Here is a 16,268-nt window from a genome sequence, read left to right as displayed (position 1 = left end):
TTATACATATATGGGAAAAATGGTGTTACAGTTCAAGCAACATTAATATATAATCTGTTTTAAAATATTTGTTATTTTACATATAATAATATTATTATAAGCGTGTGGTTGCAAAATCTAACAAATACCTATTTATATGCTTTCAATATTTTATAAGAAATTAATTTTTTTCTTTTATTAATTGTTTTTAAAATATATTGAGAAAAAAATTCTAACTTCGTGTCATATGATGTTAAAATACAGTCTTATAATCTGTTTATGCAGAATATGTCAATGTCAAACGTCAAGGAACAAATTGTATTTTTATTTTTCATTTGTGAAAAGCAAATTAACAAAGTTTTAATTTGAATTGGCTGATAAAATATATGTTTTTCCATTAATATAATGTGAAACTGTTATAATATCATAGTTTCACAATATTTACTAGCTGTTCAACATGACCAACGCAACTATTCAGGTACAACGCCCCGAAAGATATATCTAAGATTAAGTTATATTAGAACCAAAAAATATAGATGAAGTATATTAGTAACTAACGTCTAAGTCAACATCTTAACGTAAGTGGCCTTTAATGTATTATTTGGTCGTGATGAAAATTTGGACATCTAATCAAATCGGTTACCAGAGACAAATTTAAATATTCACTAAAATTAACCGACAATCATTAATAATTATAACAAATAATAATATTAGTAATAATACATTATTATGTCAATAAAAATATAAATTGTTATATATATTTTATTTTTAGGAAATAGAGGGCATAGATGATTATTGGGGTCCTGCATTCAGATCAGTGTATGAAGGTGAAGGCGGCCATGAAGCTTTTGTGCAGCAACTGGATGATAGGATACAGCAGCATGACAAGGAGATAGAGAAGTTGTGCAACTTCTATTATCAGGTACAAAATAACTGCTAAAGAAAGTTCAAGACTAAAATAATAGAGAGTATTAACAGTATTAATTAAATAATAATGAAATATATTTTAGGGTTTTATTGATTCCATTCGTGAATTGTTGCAAGTGCGTTCCCATGCTGAGGAGCTGCATGCTGAAATATCTAATGTGGACGCTAATGTTAAGGAGTCGACTGAAAGTGAGTTTAAAAACGCAGATGAAACAAATAAATAGATATAACATACTTACTAATTATTTTAACATTAATTAAAATGTTTCAATTTTTTTGGAAATGTTTTCGAATTACAATGAGTAATTAATTTAACCATTTAAATGACTCTTAATAATCGTAACTACAGAAGTCTCAGGCAGCTTGTTTAAATACATAAGTATTTTATGTACAGATATGTCATTGTTTTTTGTTTGCCTTTCATTTATTAAAGTAAGTGCTGTATAAAACACGCTACATAGACTAATTAGTATGTAATATATGGCATATATATAATTTCAATATTTTAGGTCTCTGTACAAGAGCAGAAGAGCTGATCAAAGCCCGTCGCGTAGAACTCAATATAGCAGCAACAATAGAAAAAATGGAACTATGTTTGCCATTATTGACTACATATTCTAAACTCAAAACTCAAGTAGAAGCCAAGAGGTATGTTACTCATATATTGTCTTAGTTTATCATTATAAAACATATGGCAGACTAGTGTCTGGCTGCCTGTCTAATGATAAATCCTTCATTCAGGGTTGTCAGCTTTTAATAGGAATGATCAGTTGATTGTGTAGCAGGCTAGTTTGTCAGGTACTTTTAGCTAAAAAACATGTACAGCTTTAAATGGAAATATATATCCTTTAAGCAAATGTAAAAAATAATTTAATGCCTAGTGTAGCTTTTTATATTTTGGAGTCTGGCAACCCCTCCGCCATTTATCGCGTTAAGGTGCGTACATGCACGGTCGGTGGATATTTCAATCAAAAATGATCTACTGGGACGACCCACGGTTTGAGAATTCTGGCCCCATTCTCCTCCGCCAGTCCCGAGTAGAGCACGTTCTCTCGGAACCCGCGAGTGAGCGAGCAGAGCGTTGGCGTGCGCAGGTACTACCCGGCGCTGAAGACGCTGGAGCAGCTGGAGCACGTGCTGCTGCCGCGCGTGGGCGCGTTCGCGTGGTGCGCGCAGATCGCGGCCGACGTGCCGCGCCTGCGCCGCGCCATCCGCGACGCCTCCATGGCCGACCTGCGCGACTTCCTCGAGAACGTGCGCAAGCTCAGCCCGCAGGTACACATTAGATGCCGCGAAGACTATCGCGCGTGAATATCTCGATGCAGGGAAGAGTCCCCTTTTTCATCTTTTGACCTTTGACCTCGCCGGTTTAGTGCAGGATGCCACTTGTTATGATATTAATAATAAACACAAATGATAAATCAGTATGCATTGTTTTAAACCGATCTTCAATTAAATTTCATACGTTTCATCCACTGGAGCGACTCCGTTGTACATAAACAGTAAACCATCACCGCTACCCACACAGTCCGCTGTACCCAAATAACGAGGTGTAACTATGATGTCTTAACGTTTAGGTTGGAGCTATGGCCTTGGTACAAACTCAAGACATGCTGGGAAGGAGTCTGGCGAACATAATTAAGAACAGGAAAGGTATGGCGTCTTTTATATTAAAAAGAGTAGTTTTCATTTCTAATTCTAAATTTATTGAGAATTTAATAAAGTTTTGAATGATAAATCGGGTGCCACCCTATGGGATATCGCGTCGATCTCGACTCGCACTCTGTATGCATCTGTGCCGTAACCTGCACCAGAGGCGCCCCTGGCGAGCCGGGACAGCGGCGGCGCGCAGTGCCCGCACGAGCTGGTGGACTGCAGCCCGCTGCACCGCTGCCTGCACATCCACAGCGTGCTGGGCGCCAAGAACGACTTCGTGCAGTATTATCGGTAGCGAACACGTTCGTTTGCAAAGATTCCTTATCCTCGTGTGCTTAAGATGTGCCCTATGTAAGGCCACTCTTTGAACTGGAGCATAGGGAGTATGTATAGTATAAAAATTAATGCGAGTGGTGAGTCAGCCAGATAACAGAAACCTCAGCACTGACAAGAGCTTCCATTTTTATATGAATACTGACATTAGATGGAAAAGAAAAACCAGTTTTAGATAACTTGAACTCGCTTGCTCTGATATGATTTCACTGAATATTTTTAATTTGTGATCTTATTTAAAAAAAATCTAAAACTTGATAGCGTTTACTATTCCATTGTCTAAATTGATAGAATACGAAATGACGGCTGAATGACGCCGAAGGATGAAACTATCGAAACGATCTAGCAAATAGAACTCTTAAAATGACCTCGCAAAAGCTCTGCTTCTGTGCGATCATGATTCGGCAGTGAGCCGATGTAAACGATTTTGAATGAAATTCTATTCCACTAGAGCTCAGCGCAAGCAGCAAGCTCGACTGGTGCTGATTCCCGCGTCGGGCAACCTCCACGACTCTATACAGAGCATGAAGAACTACCTCAACGCCGTGCTGGGCTTCTTTATCTTGGAGGAGCACCTGCTGTCCACGGGGGCGGGGCTGGTCTCCAAGGACTGGCTGCTGGACACGTGGAGCATGGCCGTGACGAAGGTGGCTTCGACCCTGAGGACCAACACGTCGCTGATAACGGACCCCACCCTCATGCTCAGCATTAAGAGGCAGATCGTACTCTTCATTAATGCCTTAAAGTACGTAAACATTATTAGAATGATATATTGATAAATGAGGAGACGTCTTTTTCTTCTGACCATACTGATAAACTGTGAGCAAAAATTACTGTTTTGTTCATATTACATGGCAACAGCTGCCGGCGGTTTTGCTAGTAATTTTATAAATAGAAAAATAATAAAACATGCCTTTGTGAATTAGCGTAAAGTAGTAACTACTTCTTCGCCGTCTAACCTTCTCTTGTCGGTTCTTCTAAATTGTTCGCCTTTCTTTTCGAAAGTGGGTGTGAAGTATGCTTAAGAAAAAAAAATATTGTTCCAAACTTGTGCAACAATTTGTTTCGCTTCGTTGGTTTATAGTCGATCGAAAATTTTGATTTAATGTAAGAGCTTTTGTTATTATTTCAAATTTTAGACATATCATATATGGATATTTTCCGACAGATGTTATGGTCTCCCAACCGACCCGCTGCCGCTTCTGTTGCAAGAGATGGCGGAGCACTACACCGAAGTGCTGATGCAGCGCTGGGTAGTCGTCTTCAGGGATATATTGGACAACGCTTCCTTCCTGCCCATAGAGGTATCTCAACACGATCTGAACTTTATAACGCGTAATATGTTTTTGGGTATCAAAAGCATAAAACATAAAAGTATGCGAAATCCTTTTTTTACCCTTGCAGTTTTAATTGAAATACTGTACGACATAAATGGGATAACGGAATGAATGATTCCCCACTTTTCATACAAAATTTTTGCAACATAAAGTATAGAGCGTAAGATCCATTCACTCACAACACTAATGTTAAATAATTATTTTTTAATAAAAAAAACTTAACAAATATCATTTGATTTGTACGTTTTTTGCTGTCTTTACACTCAGTCGTCTGACGCACAATAAGGCGATACTAATTTAAGGTAAAGGGGAGCCTTCGGGAGAGAATGGATCTGTGCGCAAACATTAAGAGTAGCTAAGACATTCACTTTCCCAATTATACTGTTAGCTAGGATTAGTTAAATGATAATTGTACCGCAACAAGAGTGGATGGTGCCACCGACGCTGAATGTGGTCGTATAGCTGGAGCGCTCTCTCAGGTGGAGAACCAAGAGCAGTTCGACGCCGTGATGGACACGTTCCCGTGCGACGCCGACGAGCTGGAGGCGCAGCCCTTCCCGCGGAAGTACGTGTGAATCGTTACATCCATATGCTGCTATACGTATACGTCAAATTTTCTTCGTTCCTTCGATATGTGTTCCTATTTCAGTAAAATATTTGTAAGTTCTATGGAAATAATACGATTTCGAGTATAAAAATTAAAACGGTTTATTGAAAAAAGTGCAAGCGCTAGAAAAAGTTAAGAGATGACAAGAAGAATTATTAAAGAGGTTAGGCGTTGTTGATATTATTCCAACAATTTCAAATATTATGGTGGTTTTCAATACAATCCCTATATTCCCTGCTTTTTATTGCCTAGAATTTAAAATATTCATTGGTAATCTGTATCTACTACGTAAAATAAACAGTAGAATAGATATTTTATATATATGGCAGATGACTTAGTGGGAAACAGAAACAAAGGACAAAACCTTTTTTGAGGTTCATCCAGCAAAGTCAAAACTGATTAGTACCTTTTCTTCTGTTTGTCAACCGATTATCTTTTCTTATTATTTAGTGGCTAGTTTTTGAAGAGTTTTATTATGATAAAAATTGAAGCAGGGAAGAAAACAAATGATTTAAACTTGCATTTACATATAACGCTTTGTTCTTAAAGGATACTTCACAATTCTTAGATTTTGGTACAAACGTGAAAGTGCCAAATCGAAAATTATTTGAAATCAAATAAAACCAAGGTCAAAGGCCCTTCAGCTTTGGGATTTGGGGAATATAATATTTATCTTTTTGGCCGGCATTTTCACCTCTGGACCGAAATGGACGATCACGATCGGGCTACGTAACACCAGAGTCAGTAATGAGTCTCAGCGACCTCACGCCTCGCGGCGCAGGTTCCCGTTCTCGCCGCTGGTGCCGGCCGTGTACGTGCAGGTGAAGGAGTTCATCTACGCGTGGCTCAAGTACTCGTCGGGGCTGGGCCTGGGCGGCGCGCGGCGCGCGGGGGCGGCGCGCCACTCCGCCGCGCTGCTGCTCGCGCGCTCCTTCAGCGGCTGCCTCGCCGCGCTCTTCCGCCGCCCGCTGCCGCTCGTGCAGCTCGTGCAGGTACCGCCCCACCGCCCGCCGCCCCGACCCCCCGACCCCTCTGACGCCCCTTGCGTGTCGTTCCAGATCATCGTGGATACGCAGTACTTGGAGGACGCCACGTCGTTCCTGTACGAGTTCATCAGCAACATCACCGGCTCGGAGCTCGTCACGACGCAGGTGACGATGCGGATCTATTCTTTCTACCGAGCGAGGGTATGACTTATGTTCTTTGTGTGTGCAATGAATATTCGTTCGTGCAGACGGCGGGCAGCATGTTCCAGGCGGCGCGGGACGACGCCGAGAAGCAAATCTGCGAGAACCTGGAGAAGAAGGTCGATGAATTTCTCGATCTCGAGAATTACGACTGGTTGTTAGGTAGGTTTATAAGGTACAGTGTCTCTTGGGCCTTCGAATGGGATAGTTTGGTATCATGTGGTATTTGTTTCAGTCGAACCGACGGGCCAAGCGTCGTCTTTCGTCACCGACATGCTGGGCTACCTGACGGGAGTGCTGTCGTCTCTCGAGCAGTTGCCCGAGAGGGCTCGGTGAGTATCTTCGATATAGTAAACAGTGCGTCGTGAATGAATTTAAGTATCTTTGTTTAATAATAAGAGCATTAAAATAATTATTACTTTTTAAAATTCTTCGGTTCGGGAACAAACACCTCAGACCTGAGAAGATCCGGCACAAGAAAATAATTTAATATTATAAATAATTTATTTTTGAAACGGCTTGGAGGCCATTTTTTCTTCAAGGTTTACTATCATATATAAAGCCGTTAATGTTATAAAAACCTTTAGCACACAAACGTTATTTGAATTTAGAATTAGCGATTTTCACATGCATAGTATATATATCTAAATAGCGTAATTCCAGTATCCCTATTAAAGCCGAATTTTGCACTATACCACTATATAAGTGAACCAGAATTTAATTGAACATAACTATTTAAAATATTTGGTCAACGACGGAAGTATAGAAATAGGCTATCTGTGGTGTTGTTATGGAATAAAGCGGATTGATTAAATTTCAATCTTTTAAAAATTGGTAATACTTAACTACATTTTAATAAATCAGAAAATGAACCCGTTTCAGAAAATTATAACATCGAGCGAGTATTATGTAATGCCGTAGTGTATGTAGTATGTAGCTTCGAGACCAGTGTTTCATGTTGCACACAATCGAAGGCCTTAGACAAGACACAAAATAAAGCGTCTCGTACTGCGTAGGCTTCAAAATTTTTTATAAGCTCCACACAAGTATCGGTTGTCGTTTAAAGGGGAGCAAGGTGATTTATCAGAATATATATAGAATGAGATTTGATGACCGGCAGCGTGGCGGCGGCGCGCGCGGCCGTGGCGCGCATCGCGGAGCGGCTGCGGCGCGTGCTGCTGGAGCCCGCCGTGCGGCAGGTGTCGGCGGGCGCGCTGCACCAGCTCGACCTCGACGTCATCCAGTGCGAGCAGTTCGCGGCGGCCGAGCCCGTGCCCGGCCTGCGCGAGGGCGAGCTGCTCGAGCACTTCGCGGCGCTGCGCCAGCTGCTCGACCTCATCACGGGCTGGGACTGGGCGTGCTACCTGCACGACGTGGGCCTCGAGGGCGGCAAGTACGCGCTCGTGTCGCCGCGCGACGCCGCCGCGCTGCTCGACAAGCTGCGCGAGGCCGAGCAGAAGTCCTCCGTCTTCTCGGTGCTGAAGAAGAACGAGCGCGACAGGAGGAAGCTGCTCGACACGGTCCTCAAGCAGCTGCGCCAGTTGCAGAACCAGGACGGGTAGGTGCTGTGTGTCATGTCCTCGACGTATTTACTGATGCATAGGAAATGACGATTTTATGTAAAGAACCCACTTCCTTTGAGTAGGTTTCCGATTCGAAACGCACTATCGTGTGTATATGATGTAGGCAAAATGTAATTGCTCGATAATTCAGTATTTTTTATTTAAATGTATTTTATACTTTCATGCAATATTTATTAATACACTATCGGAGAAAATAACTTGGTTTTTTATTTCTGCTCGAGTGCAGTCATTAACACTAACTCATGTTTCCTCGTGTACTCTGAGAAATATCAATCATTTAATCAATCATTGTAATTTTCTTTAGTCATAGTTTACAGTTTATACAATACGTTTTCAATATTTCTTAGGGCGCATTTTCATTGGTCGATAAGGCCCGCATTCGGGGTGCGGGAGATTTCTGTTACGCATGCCATAGGGCCCGCAAAGAGTTTATCGTTTTCACTGGTCGTCAGAGCCCGCATACGGGGTGCGGGTGATTTCTATAACGCATATATAAATATCAATATATGAATGCGGATATCACCCGCACACGTTTAATCGACCGAGTTGTTAGCTCGCATGCGGGTACTCCCCGCAATCGGGCTAACTACCGACTTATCGACCAATGAAAATGCGCCTTTAGTGTATACTGTATATTGACTTTGGGACTTTTCTAAACATGTAAACATTTTAATAATACCTAATCAACATTTATTCATCATAAAATTAAATTCAAACATATTAAACATTAATTAAGCAATTCACATGTTAAATTTTCAAGATTCCAGTTTTTTGTAATAAAGTTTTATATTTATACGTGCAATTTATTAGAGAAGAAAATTCTATGATGTAAATATAATTTATACGTATACGTACACGTATAGAAATTAGGAATAACTTTAATAATAATTTGTGGTAAGTTTGTGTAATGGAATAATTTTTAAGAAATCATTACTAGTTCAGGAGATTACCCCCCTTACATAGATAAATATTTTACCTCTTTGTAATATTAGTATAGACTAAGTATCATCCTCCTGCCCTAATCCTAATTTAACTTGGGGCGGCGCAGCATGTCTTCTTCTTCCGTACTTCTCTGTCTGGCGTCATCTCACAAGTAACGTTCTTTCTAGCCATATCGTCTTTCACACAATCCATCCATCGTTTCTTGGGTCGTCCCCTACCTCTATATCCATTCTCAAATTTTAGACTAGGTAGTCAGCTATAAATAATTTCCGACGCGGACCATTTGAAAAATTAAAGCATTATTTTGTTTAAATAAATCTAACCGTAAGTATATACTTAGTAATCATCGTCTCAATCATTTTGTAGTGAAAAGTTTTGTATAAATAAGTGACGGAAATAAATTTTATTATGAGCTTTTATCAAATCAAAACAAATTACTTCATTCAACATAGAGGCATTACGCCTACTTATTGATTGTCAAGTTAAACACTACCACCGGTTCGGAAAAGGAAGTACTCTAAGAAGAACCGGCTGAGAAGAACCTTTTATCAATTTATGCATGCTTATATCCATCATAATCAGCCCACATTCGTTCACTGCTGGACATGGCCTCTCCAAATGCACGCCACTGTGGTATTTCTTCGGCAACTCGCATCCAGCTCCTGCCAGCCGTCTTGCGCAAATCGTCACTCCACCGTGCCTGAGGACGTCCTACACTACGTTTGCCGAGACGCGGTCTCCACTCTAGAACACGTTTTCCCCAACGGTTATCGGTTCTACGACAAATATGGGCAACCCACTGCCACTTCAGCTCCGGTAGGCTATGTCGAGGACTTTGGTTCTCTGACGGATAACCTCATTTCTGATGCGATCCCTCAGAGAGACTCCGAGCATAGCCCTTTCCATAGCTGAGCGACTTTAAACCGGTGGACCAGCTTTGTCGTGAGTGTCCACGTTTCGGCTTCGTATCAAAGTCAAAGTCAAAGTCAAAAATCTTTATTCAATATAGAAGTGTTTGCACTTGCTTATTGATTGTCAAAAATCTACCACCGGTTCGTATGTCATGTTTATATAGGTATATTCAATATAAAAGAAAAATAGCCAGGAGGCGATCGTTTCATTCCCAAAGTGTGCTATCAATCATGAACTCATGAATTGTAAAACTTATGCACACGAGTGTCTTTTAGTTTTTTTTTTTTTAATATAGCAACAGAGACATTTTATACGCTTTCTGTTGTAAAGCCGTATACATTGCCCCATAAAAGAGTTACTGACTATACAGTCAAAGGCAGGAGTTACTAGTTTGTGTTTGTTATTTTGTACCAATGCTATGAGTATCACATTTTCTCAAAAAATATTGCTACTTTAGCGATAATACCGAAAGAAAAAAATATCTTAAATTGTAAACGAATTGCCCTTATAGGAAGGAAGTACTGATTAGGTAGTCTGGATGTAAGACCGCCCTTTGCATATACATACGATTATGTCTAAGTTCAAATTATTTTCTGTACCATTTTTTTATTTTTGTGAATAAATAGAAGAAATATTTGATCGGTAACAAACGTAGTCGCAAACTACCAGTTACGGTTGAACTAAATATTTAAAATATTTCTGTAAAGTACTTCTATACGTCAACTGGATTAAAGTACACACCTACATTTTCATTTAGAATTGACAGACCGAATGAAATAATGAAATGGCAAGTAACTTCAATGAATGAATGAGTTTTATACATCTAACTGTAACGCTGCGATGCCCGATGATCCAGCCGAGATGGCCCAGTGGTTAGAACGCGTGCATCTTAACCGATGATTTCGGGTTCAAACCCAGGCAGGCACCACTGAAATTTCATGTGCTTAATTTGTGTTTATAATTCATCTCGTGCTCGGCGGTGAAGGAAAACATCGTGAGGAAACCTGCATGTGTCTAATTTCAACGAAATTCTGCCACATGTGTTCCGCCAACCCGCATTGGAGCAGCGTGGTGGAATATGCTCCAAACCTTCTCCTCAAAGGGAGAGGAGGCCTTTATCCCAGCAGTGGGACATTTACGGGCTGCTAATGCTAATGCTATGCTAACGTACGACTCAAACAAATCAAGTATTAATGAGATTGCGAAACGAAATCTGGATCAATGCGTAAGATTGTATCGCGTACAAGCTTATCGGCGGTCGTGCGCACGTCAAGGTCGCAATTTGTGACCTTACCATAGAATTTGTGTTGCGAATATGTGCAGAAGATTAATGAACTTTTTGGCAATTTAGAAAGTTGAAATCAAACTTGAATGTTATCGGGTACTCCATAATATTCATATAATATATAATTTTTTAATAACATAATTTAAACTGTTAAGTTTGAGAGACACTGCTGAGGCTGTCGGTTGAAAGCCAAATTACACCTTAATGCATCTACTTTTTGACTTTGAAACTAGTTTTTTATAGCTTGACTTTTTAGACTAATGTATCTGGTAGTCTAATATAAAACGATAAATTAATTAGTTGATACACGTTTCAGACACTTCAGGGTCTTCAATCAAAAACATAAAAATGCAACGATCGTGATTTATTGAGATTGACTAAATATATTAATAATTACAGCCGAGATGGCCCAGTGGTTAGAACGCGTGAATCTTAATCAAATGCGGGTTCAAACCCGGACAAGCACCACTGTTTTTTTAAAATAATGTTTATAACTCTTTTTAAAGTTATATTGTAACTCTTGAAACTACTATATTTGTTAATATAGTTCGACCTACGGTTCAATCGGGGCCTCTAAGCAATGTAAGACTCTGGACCCCTATGCCCTTTTTTTTATAAGACATATTTCTACCACAACGCAATATTATTCATTATTATAATATTTTTTAGTATATAACGAAATTTGCTAAATCGCTATTGAAATTGGAGAAATACCATTATCTATCAACCAATAACAAATTCACTTTGGAACAGCCTATTGTACCTAAACGTAATAAGGTTCAAATATACGGCTGTAAGGTTCTCAGGAGGTAAGGAGGTCGTAGTCTAGCTGCAGGGACTTTAAAGGCCGTAACTTTACATTAATAAGTTCAATAACGAGGAACAAAATTAAGAGTCATCATCACCGTACACTATAGCCGTACTGTTACTGTTACCGTTTTTTCAAGCAGTGGAATCCTTCAGAAATGTACTTGGGGCAAAACGGGTTATGTGGGACTCCTAACCACTAAAACCACTGCGATGGCCGTCCTTGGCACGGATCGGAGAGGCTGCGGGCTCGGGCCGCATCCGCGGCCCATCCCAGCTTACAGGTACTTATGTTAAGGGCACATTATGCAAAAAAAAAACTTGTACACTTATGAGTCAGTGACTTTGACACAAATATAACCTACATTTGCGGCACTGGCTGATTTTATGTATTATTTATGATCTCATAAACTTCGGTTAAACTTGAATTTATTAAGTTCCGTTTCAAGAGAACTTCCACCCAGAGGTTGAATGTTTTTTATTTATTAGGTAAACAAAACAAGGTAACGATCTCAAAAAATAAAATTAATCTTCTATAAATTCGATCGAGACGTATTATAAATAAAAACATTAACACAGCATTATTATTTTAATGCAATGTTAAAAAATTAGGTAACTACTTAATAGTTATTGAAGTCAGGAAAAAAGAAAAATACAGTAAAGTAAGTTATCATAACATACTTAAGTGAAAAAGTAAGCGCTATGTCGATGTCTTAGATCGCGCTTGTACTTAGTTCTATTTTGGCATTGGTGTACTAAAACTAAAAAAAGTGTACAAATATATAACAGCACTTACTTACTTCTTCTTACGGCTTAAAATATAACAGAGTTTAATTTCGTTTTATATAGTTATGAAAGGACTAATTTTACCTAATATTATTTAATATTAGTATTGAGTATTTCTTTGAAAAAATATAGACAAGTTAATCCATGATAGATTTCTGCGAAAGCAGTATTTCACCGTTTCGGAGTGCAGATTTCAGCGAGAAGTAATGGCAAGATAATCCTATAGTTGCTCTTTTAAAACAAACCAGATTAACAATGAGGTCAGCATCCACAATAACTATTCTTGATTAGTTCTGCGTTGGAAACCGAGCTTAGATCCAGTAATCTGTATCCAAAAAGTTTTATATTAATTATTATTAACATTAACTGATTGATTGTGGCTTAACAAAAGTTATATTCCATAACTTATGTTTTCAAATCGTAAGGCTTTTAATTCTATTTTGTGCGATAGTAGAGCTAGTAGAACAGTAGAGCCATTATATGTTTGATATAGGCGAGGGTGGATGTTCTTAGGTAGTTTTCAATAATTAATTGTATACTTACATAGTATATTTACACAGATCTTTGACCTGTTTGAGAGTGAACCTGTACGTTAAAAAGGCTTACCATTAAGACATCAAATCACTAATCCTATCGTAGTTGGGGTTGCTTGTATCCGCATGCCCTATATACCCATTTCAGGCATTAGTGTATATTCTTTAAGTGTTATTCTAGTGTAATTTCTTGTGTACTATATATATATCTTTAGGAACCTTGGAATTTTTTACGGTTGCCTGTTTCAATAGCCATTCCATTAAAAATGCCTCGGGCATGGCCTTGCTGGAATTGGAACGATCATAGGTGAATAGGTTGACATACAAACTTATATACATATGAATTTATTTTATTAGTATTGGTTCTATATCTATTTATACCTGTTCTGTTGGTACCTATGCGCGCGTCATACACCCTTTCGGTAATTGGCAGATTTTCATTCCGTTTTCACCAACGTAAGGTAAGCGGACGGGCAAATTGTCTACTTAAGGTAAGCCGCCATCATCGCCAAATATAATCGACTGATTTCGGCTAATTAGTATTATGAGACACTAGCCACCTGCGCCGGTTATTATATGTGCACACCAATGAAATGAGTTATTTTCTAGTTCAACATATTTATCCCAGGAACATAACAATATATTATTATTTTTAATCGACCGACTTGTTGTTAATTGAACATAAAGTATAGCGTATAACACGCATAATTATTTCAACATGTACCTAACATATGCATTTAACGAATATGCAAGGCAGCGCTCGTAGCTCAAAGCCCATAGCGAATATTGTCAGTGGGCGAGTCACGTCGCACCGAGGCTGTTATACGATAACAGACGACCATTTGTCAAAACGGACGTGGGCCTGTATGTGACCTACTCTGCTATTAATAAGATTATATCCAACAATTCCGAATTCGCTCGACTTAAGAGGCGTTAATTATACTTTGCATATAAATATAGGTTAAGCTAGGATCCTGAATGGGTGAATGTCTTGGATGACTAATAGTTTCAATGTCACGTTGGTTCGATATTTTTGCAATAATCATGATAAATATGAGATAAATAAGTATATAAGTTTTATTATACTGAGTCAAAATAGAAGGCAGATTCTCAGTAACATTAGCTGTTCTCTTCACAGACCCGAGAAGAACTGGCGAAATGAACAGTGGGTTCTGGTTCCTTCGTAACGACTGCTTTTATTTTTTAATTAAAGCGAATTTCATTTCTAGCTTGTATTAGATATCATTTATAAACTTAAATAGTAAAATCTGTCAATTTTTTCATATGAACATTTTTGAGTTGATTTTGTAATTATTTCGTTACCTAACATTAATGTTCTTTTCCTCTGCCCGATTTATGCTTGAATTTAAGAAACTTAGGACATTTCTAATATGTGTATAGATTCAATAGATGTAATTAGTAAGTAAAATAAATTAGTTTTAAACAATAAATAAAATTAAGTTTATTTATTATAGAAAAAAATATTGAATATATTAAATAAAAAAAAAAACTATATTAAATTTTATATTTTATATCTCTGGGTATAACCGCGATCATACTTTTTATAAATTCTGCCGACGTTTCGACACAGTTGCACCTGTCGTGATCACGAACTGACAGTCAGTGGGCTTGGTTTCGCTAAGACATGAATATAATGTATGAAAAAACATATATATAACATCAATATATAATCATGGAAGTTGTGTCTATTGTTGTATATTTCCATAAAAATCTATACCAATCGGTTTAATTAATACATTTGGTCTTAAACAGAAAAAAAAACAATACTGACCTTCCGACCCTTCGACCTCAACTGCTAATAATACCTTGTCTCTACAGTATCGGTATTTCGTTTAAAACAATCGCGGCGGTTTTTTTCTACTGTGACCTAAATTTCCTTGAGTTTAAACTGTTCAATTCTCTTATGGTCTTTTCAAAGCACATCCGTCTTACACGTGGGAATCATATTGTCATCCCGTGTAAGATCACTAGCGACTCGCCCAGACTTTGCATGGGTACAAAATTGACGTGTTGTTTCTCTAGTTAGCTCCACACAAAATCAAAATATAATTTATTTGTGTAGGTTTTTACAAGCATGTTGAAACGTCATGTCACAGAACTGTATTCAATGTAAAGCTATCACCACTAGGGAAAATAGATTCTACTGATTCAAATCGTCAAAAAACACAGTACTTACTCTAGTCCAATATATATGAAATACATAGTTGAGCCAATCAAATACAATATAACCTGCCTGCAAAGTCAAGAAGATACTCTTTATTTCTGTTTTCTGACAGAGTGAGCGAACATGAGTTAGAATAATGTAGGTATTGTTATTTAAAAACAAAATAAATAGACAGACAGAAAGAATAGACAAACCCACCTTAAGTTACTTTTTATGTTATTTATTAGTACGCCATACATCGTGAGAAAACAGAACGAATGATATATTATTTGGGAGGTAAAACACATAGAGTACAATGCGACGGTTGAATTGATTTGTTGCCATTATTTTGGGAATATAGATTAGGATGAATGCTGAATGTTGGATCATAAATTAAATTGATCTTATGAATGTTGGGGCTTGTTGTTACAGATTAGCCTTCTCTACAGTCGTTCGATCATCCATCTTTCTATATTTATAATTATAATAATTATACAGACGGGCGAATGGGCCACCTGATGTTAAGTGGTCACCACTGCCCTAGACATCAATTACATTGGGAATGCGCTTCTAAATTCGGTACAAAGGTGTTACGTCCCCTGTGCCTGTAGTTACACGGCTTAAACCTCAAACCGGAACACAAGAATACTAAGTATTGCTGTTTGGTAATATAATACCTGATGAGTGGGTGGTACTGACTCAGACGGGCTTGTACAAAGCCCTACCGCCAAGTAAGGTAAGTAATATTATCTTTACTTTCGTAATAACTATAACTATTAAATAAGAATATAATTTTTACAATTAATTGTACTAGTGTTATATACATATTTTCTCAAAATGGATTCCATATATATATATGTTATGTCCTTAATAACGAAACAAAGGTGTAAAATATATAGTATTACAGTGAAATGTAACACGATACCTTTTATTTATCTTAAACATTATCTCGATAAGCTGTCTTTATAATTGACGGAGGATAACTTCTTTTACAATATGTAATTGGTCGATTTTATTGAAATGCAAAAAGATAGAATTACAAATTGCGAAATATTTAAGTTACACAGTGTGTTATAATAGCTATATGCCTACATACTAGCTGGCCGCCCTGACTGCCTACGGGTGAAAAAAGAATATTATTTATTTTCTCTGGACCGACACACACGCCACCCCGTAGGATCCAATTAAACCGTCCAGGGACCAAATGATATACACAAAGAATCATCAATA

General features: G+C 38.1%; 1 protein-coding gene across 1 annotated transcript; it reads left to right on the top strand.

Moving 5' to 3' along the window:
* The first annotated feature begins 275 nt into the window (after nt 1-275).
* LOC125065769 (exocyst complex component 6) lies at nt 276-7,820 on the top strand. Its single transcript, XM_047673585.1, has 15 exons — nt 276-457; nt 752-901; nt 990-1,095; nt 1,416-1,554; nt 2,001-2,181; nt 2,484-2,559; nt 2,721-2,853; nt 3,347-3,640; nt 4,064-4,199; nt 4,712-4,797; nt 5,621-5,831; nt 5,898-5,990; nt 6,074-6,188; nt 6,262-6,358; nt 7,147-7,820. The coding sequence occupies exons 1-15, from the start codon at nt 437-439 to the stop codon at nt 7,586-7,588; spliced, it is 2,280 nt and encodes a 759-aa protein (XP_047529541.1). The 5' UTR covers nt 276-436; the 3' UTR covers nt 7,589-7,820.
* Nucleotides 7,821-16,268: the final 8,448 nt, after the last annotated feature.

This window comes from Vanessa atalanta, chromosome 8 (genome assembly GCF_905147765.1).
Source record: "Vanessa atalanta chromosome 8, ilVanAtal1.2, whole genome shotgun sequence".
Taxonomy (NCBI): Eukaryota; Metazoa; Arthropoda; class Insecta; order Lepidoptera; family Nymphalidae; genus Vanessa; species Vanessa atalanta.
Note: the sequence above shows the minus strand (reverse complement) of the source record. Positions and strands in the feature narration are given on the sequence as shown.

What these genes read in the sequence shown, in the direction of transcription:
- LOC125065769 (XM_047673585.1), top strand. Translation starts at nt 437, where the DNA reads ATGACCAACGCAACTATTCAG. An exon ending in TGCGCAAGCTCAGCCCGCAG is followed by an intron (nt 2,182 to 2,483) that starts GTACACATTAGA and finishes CTTAACGTTTAG; the next exon opens with GTTGGAGCTATGGCCTTGGT. An exon ending in CGGAGCTCGTCACGACGCAG is followed by an intron (nt 5,991 to 6,073) that starts GTGACGATGCGG and finishes TCGTTCGTGCAG; the next exon opens with ACGGCGGGCAGCATGTTCCA.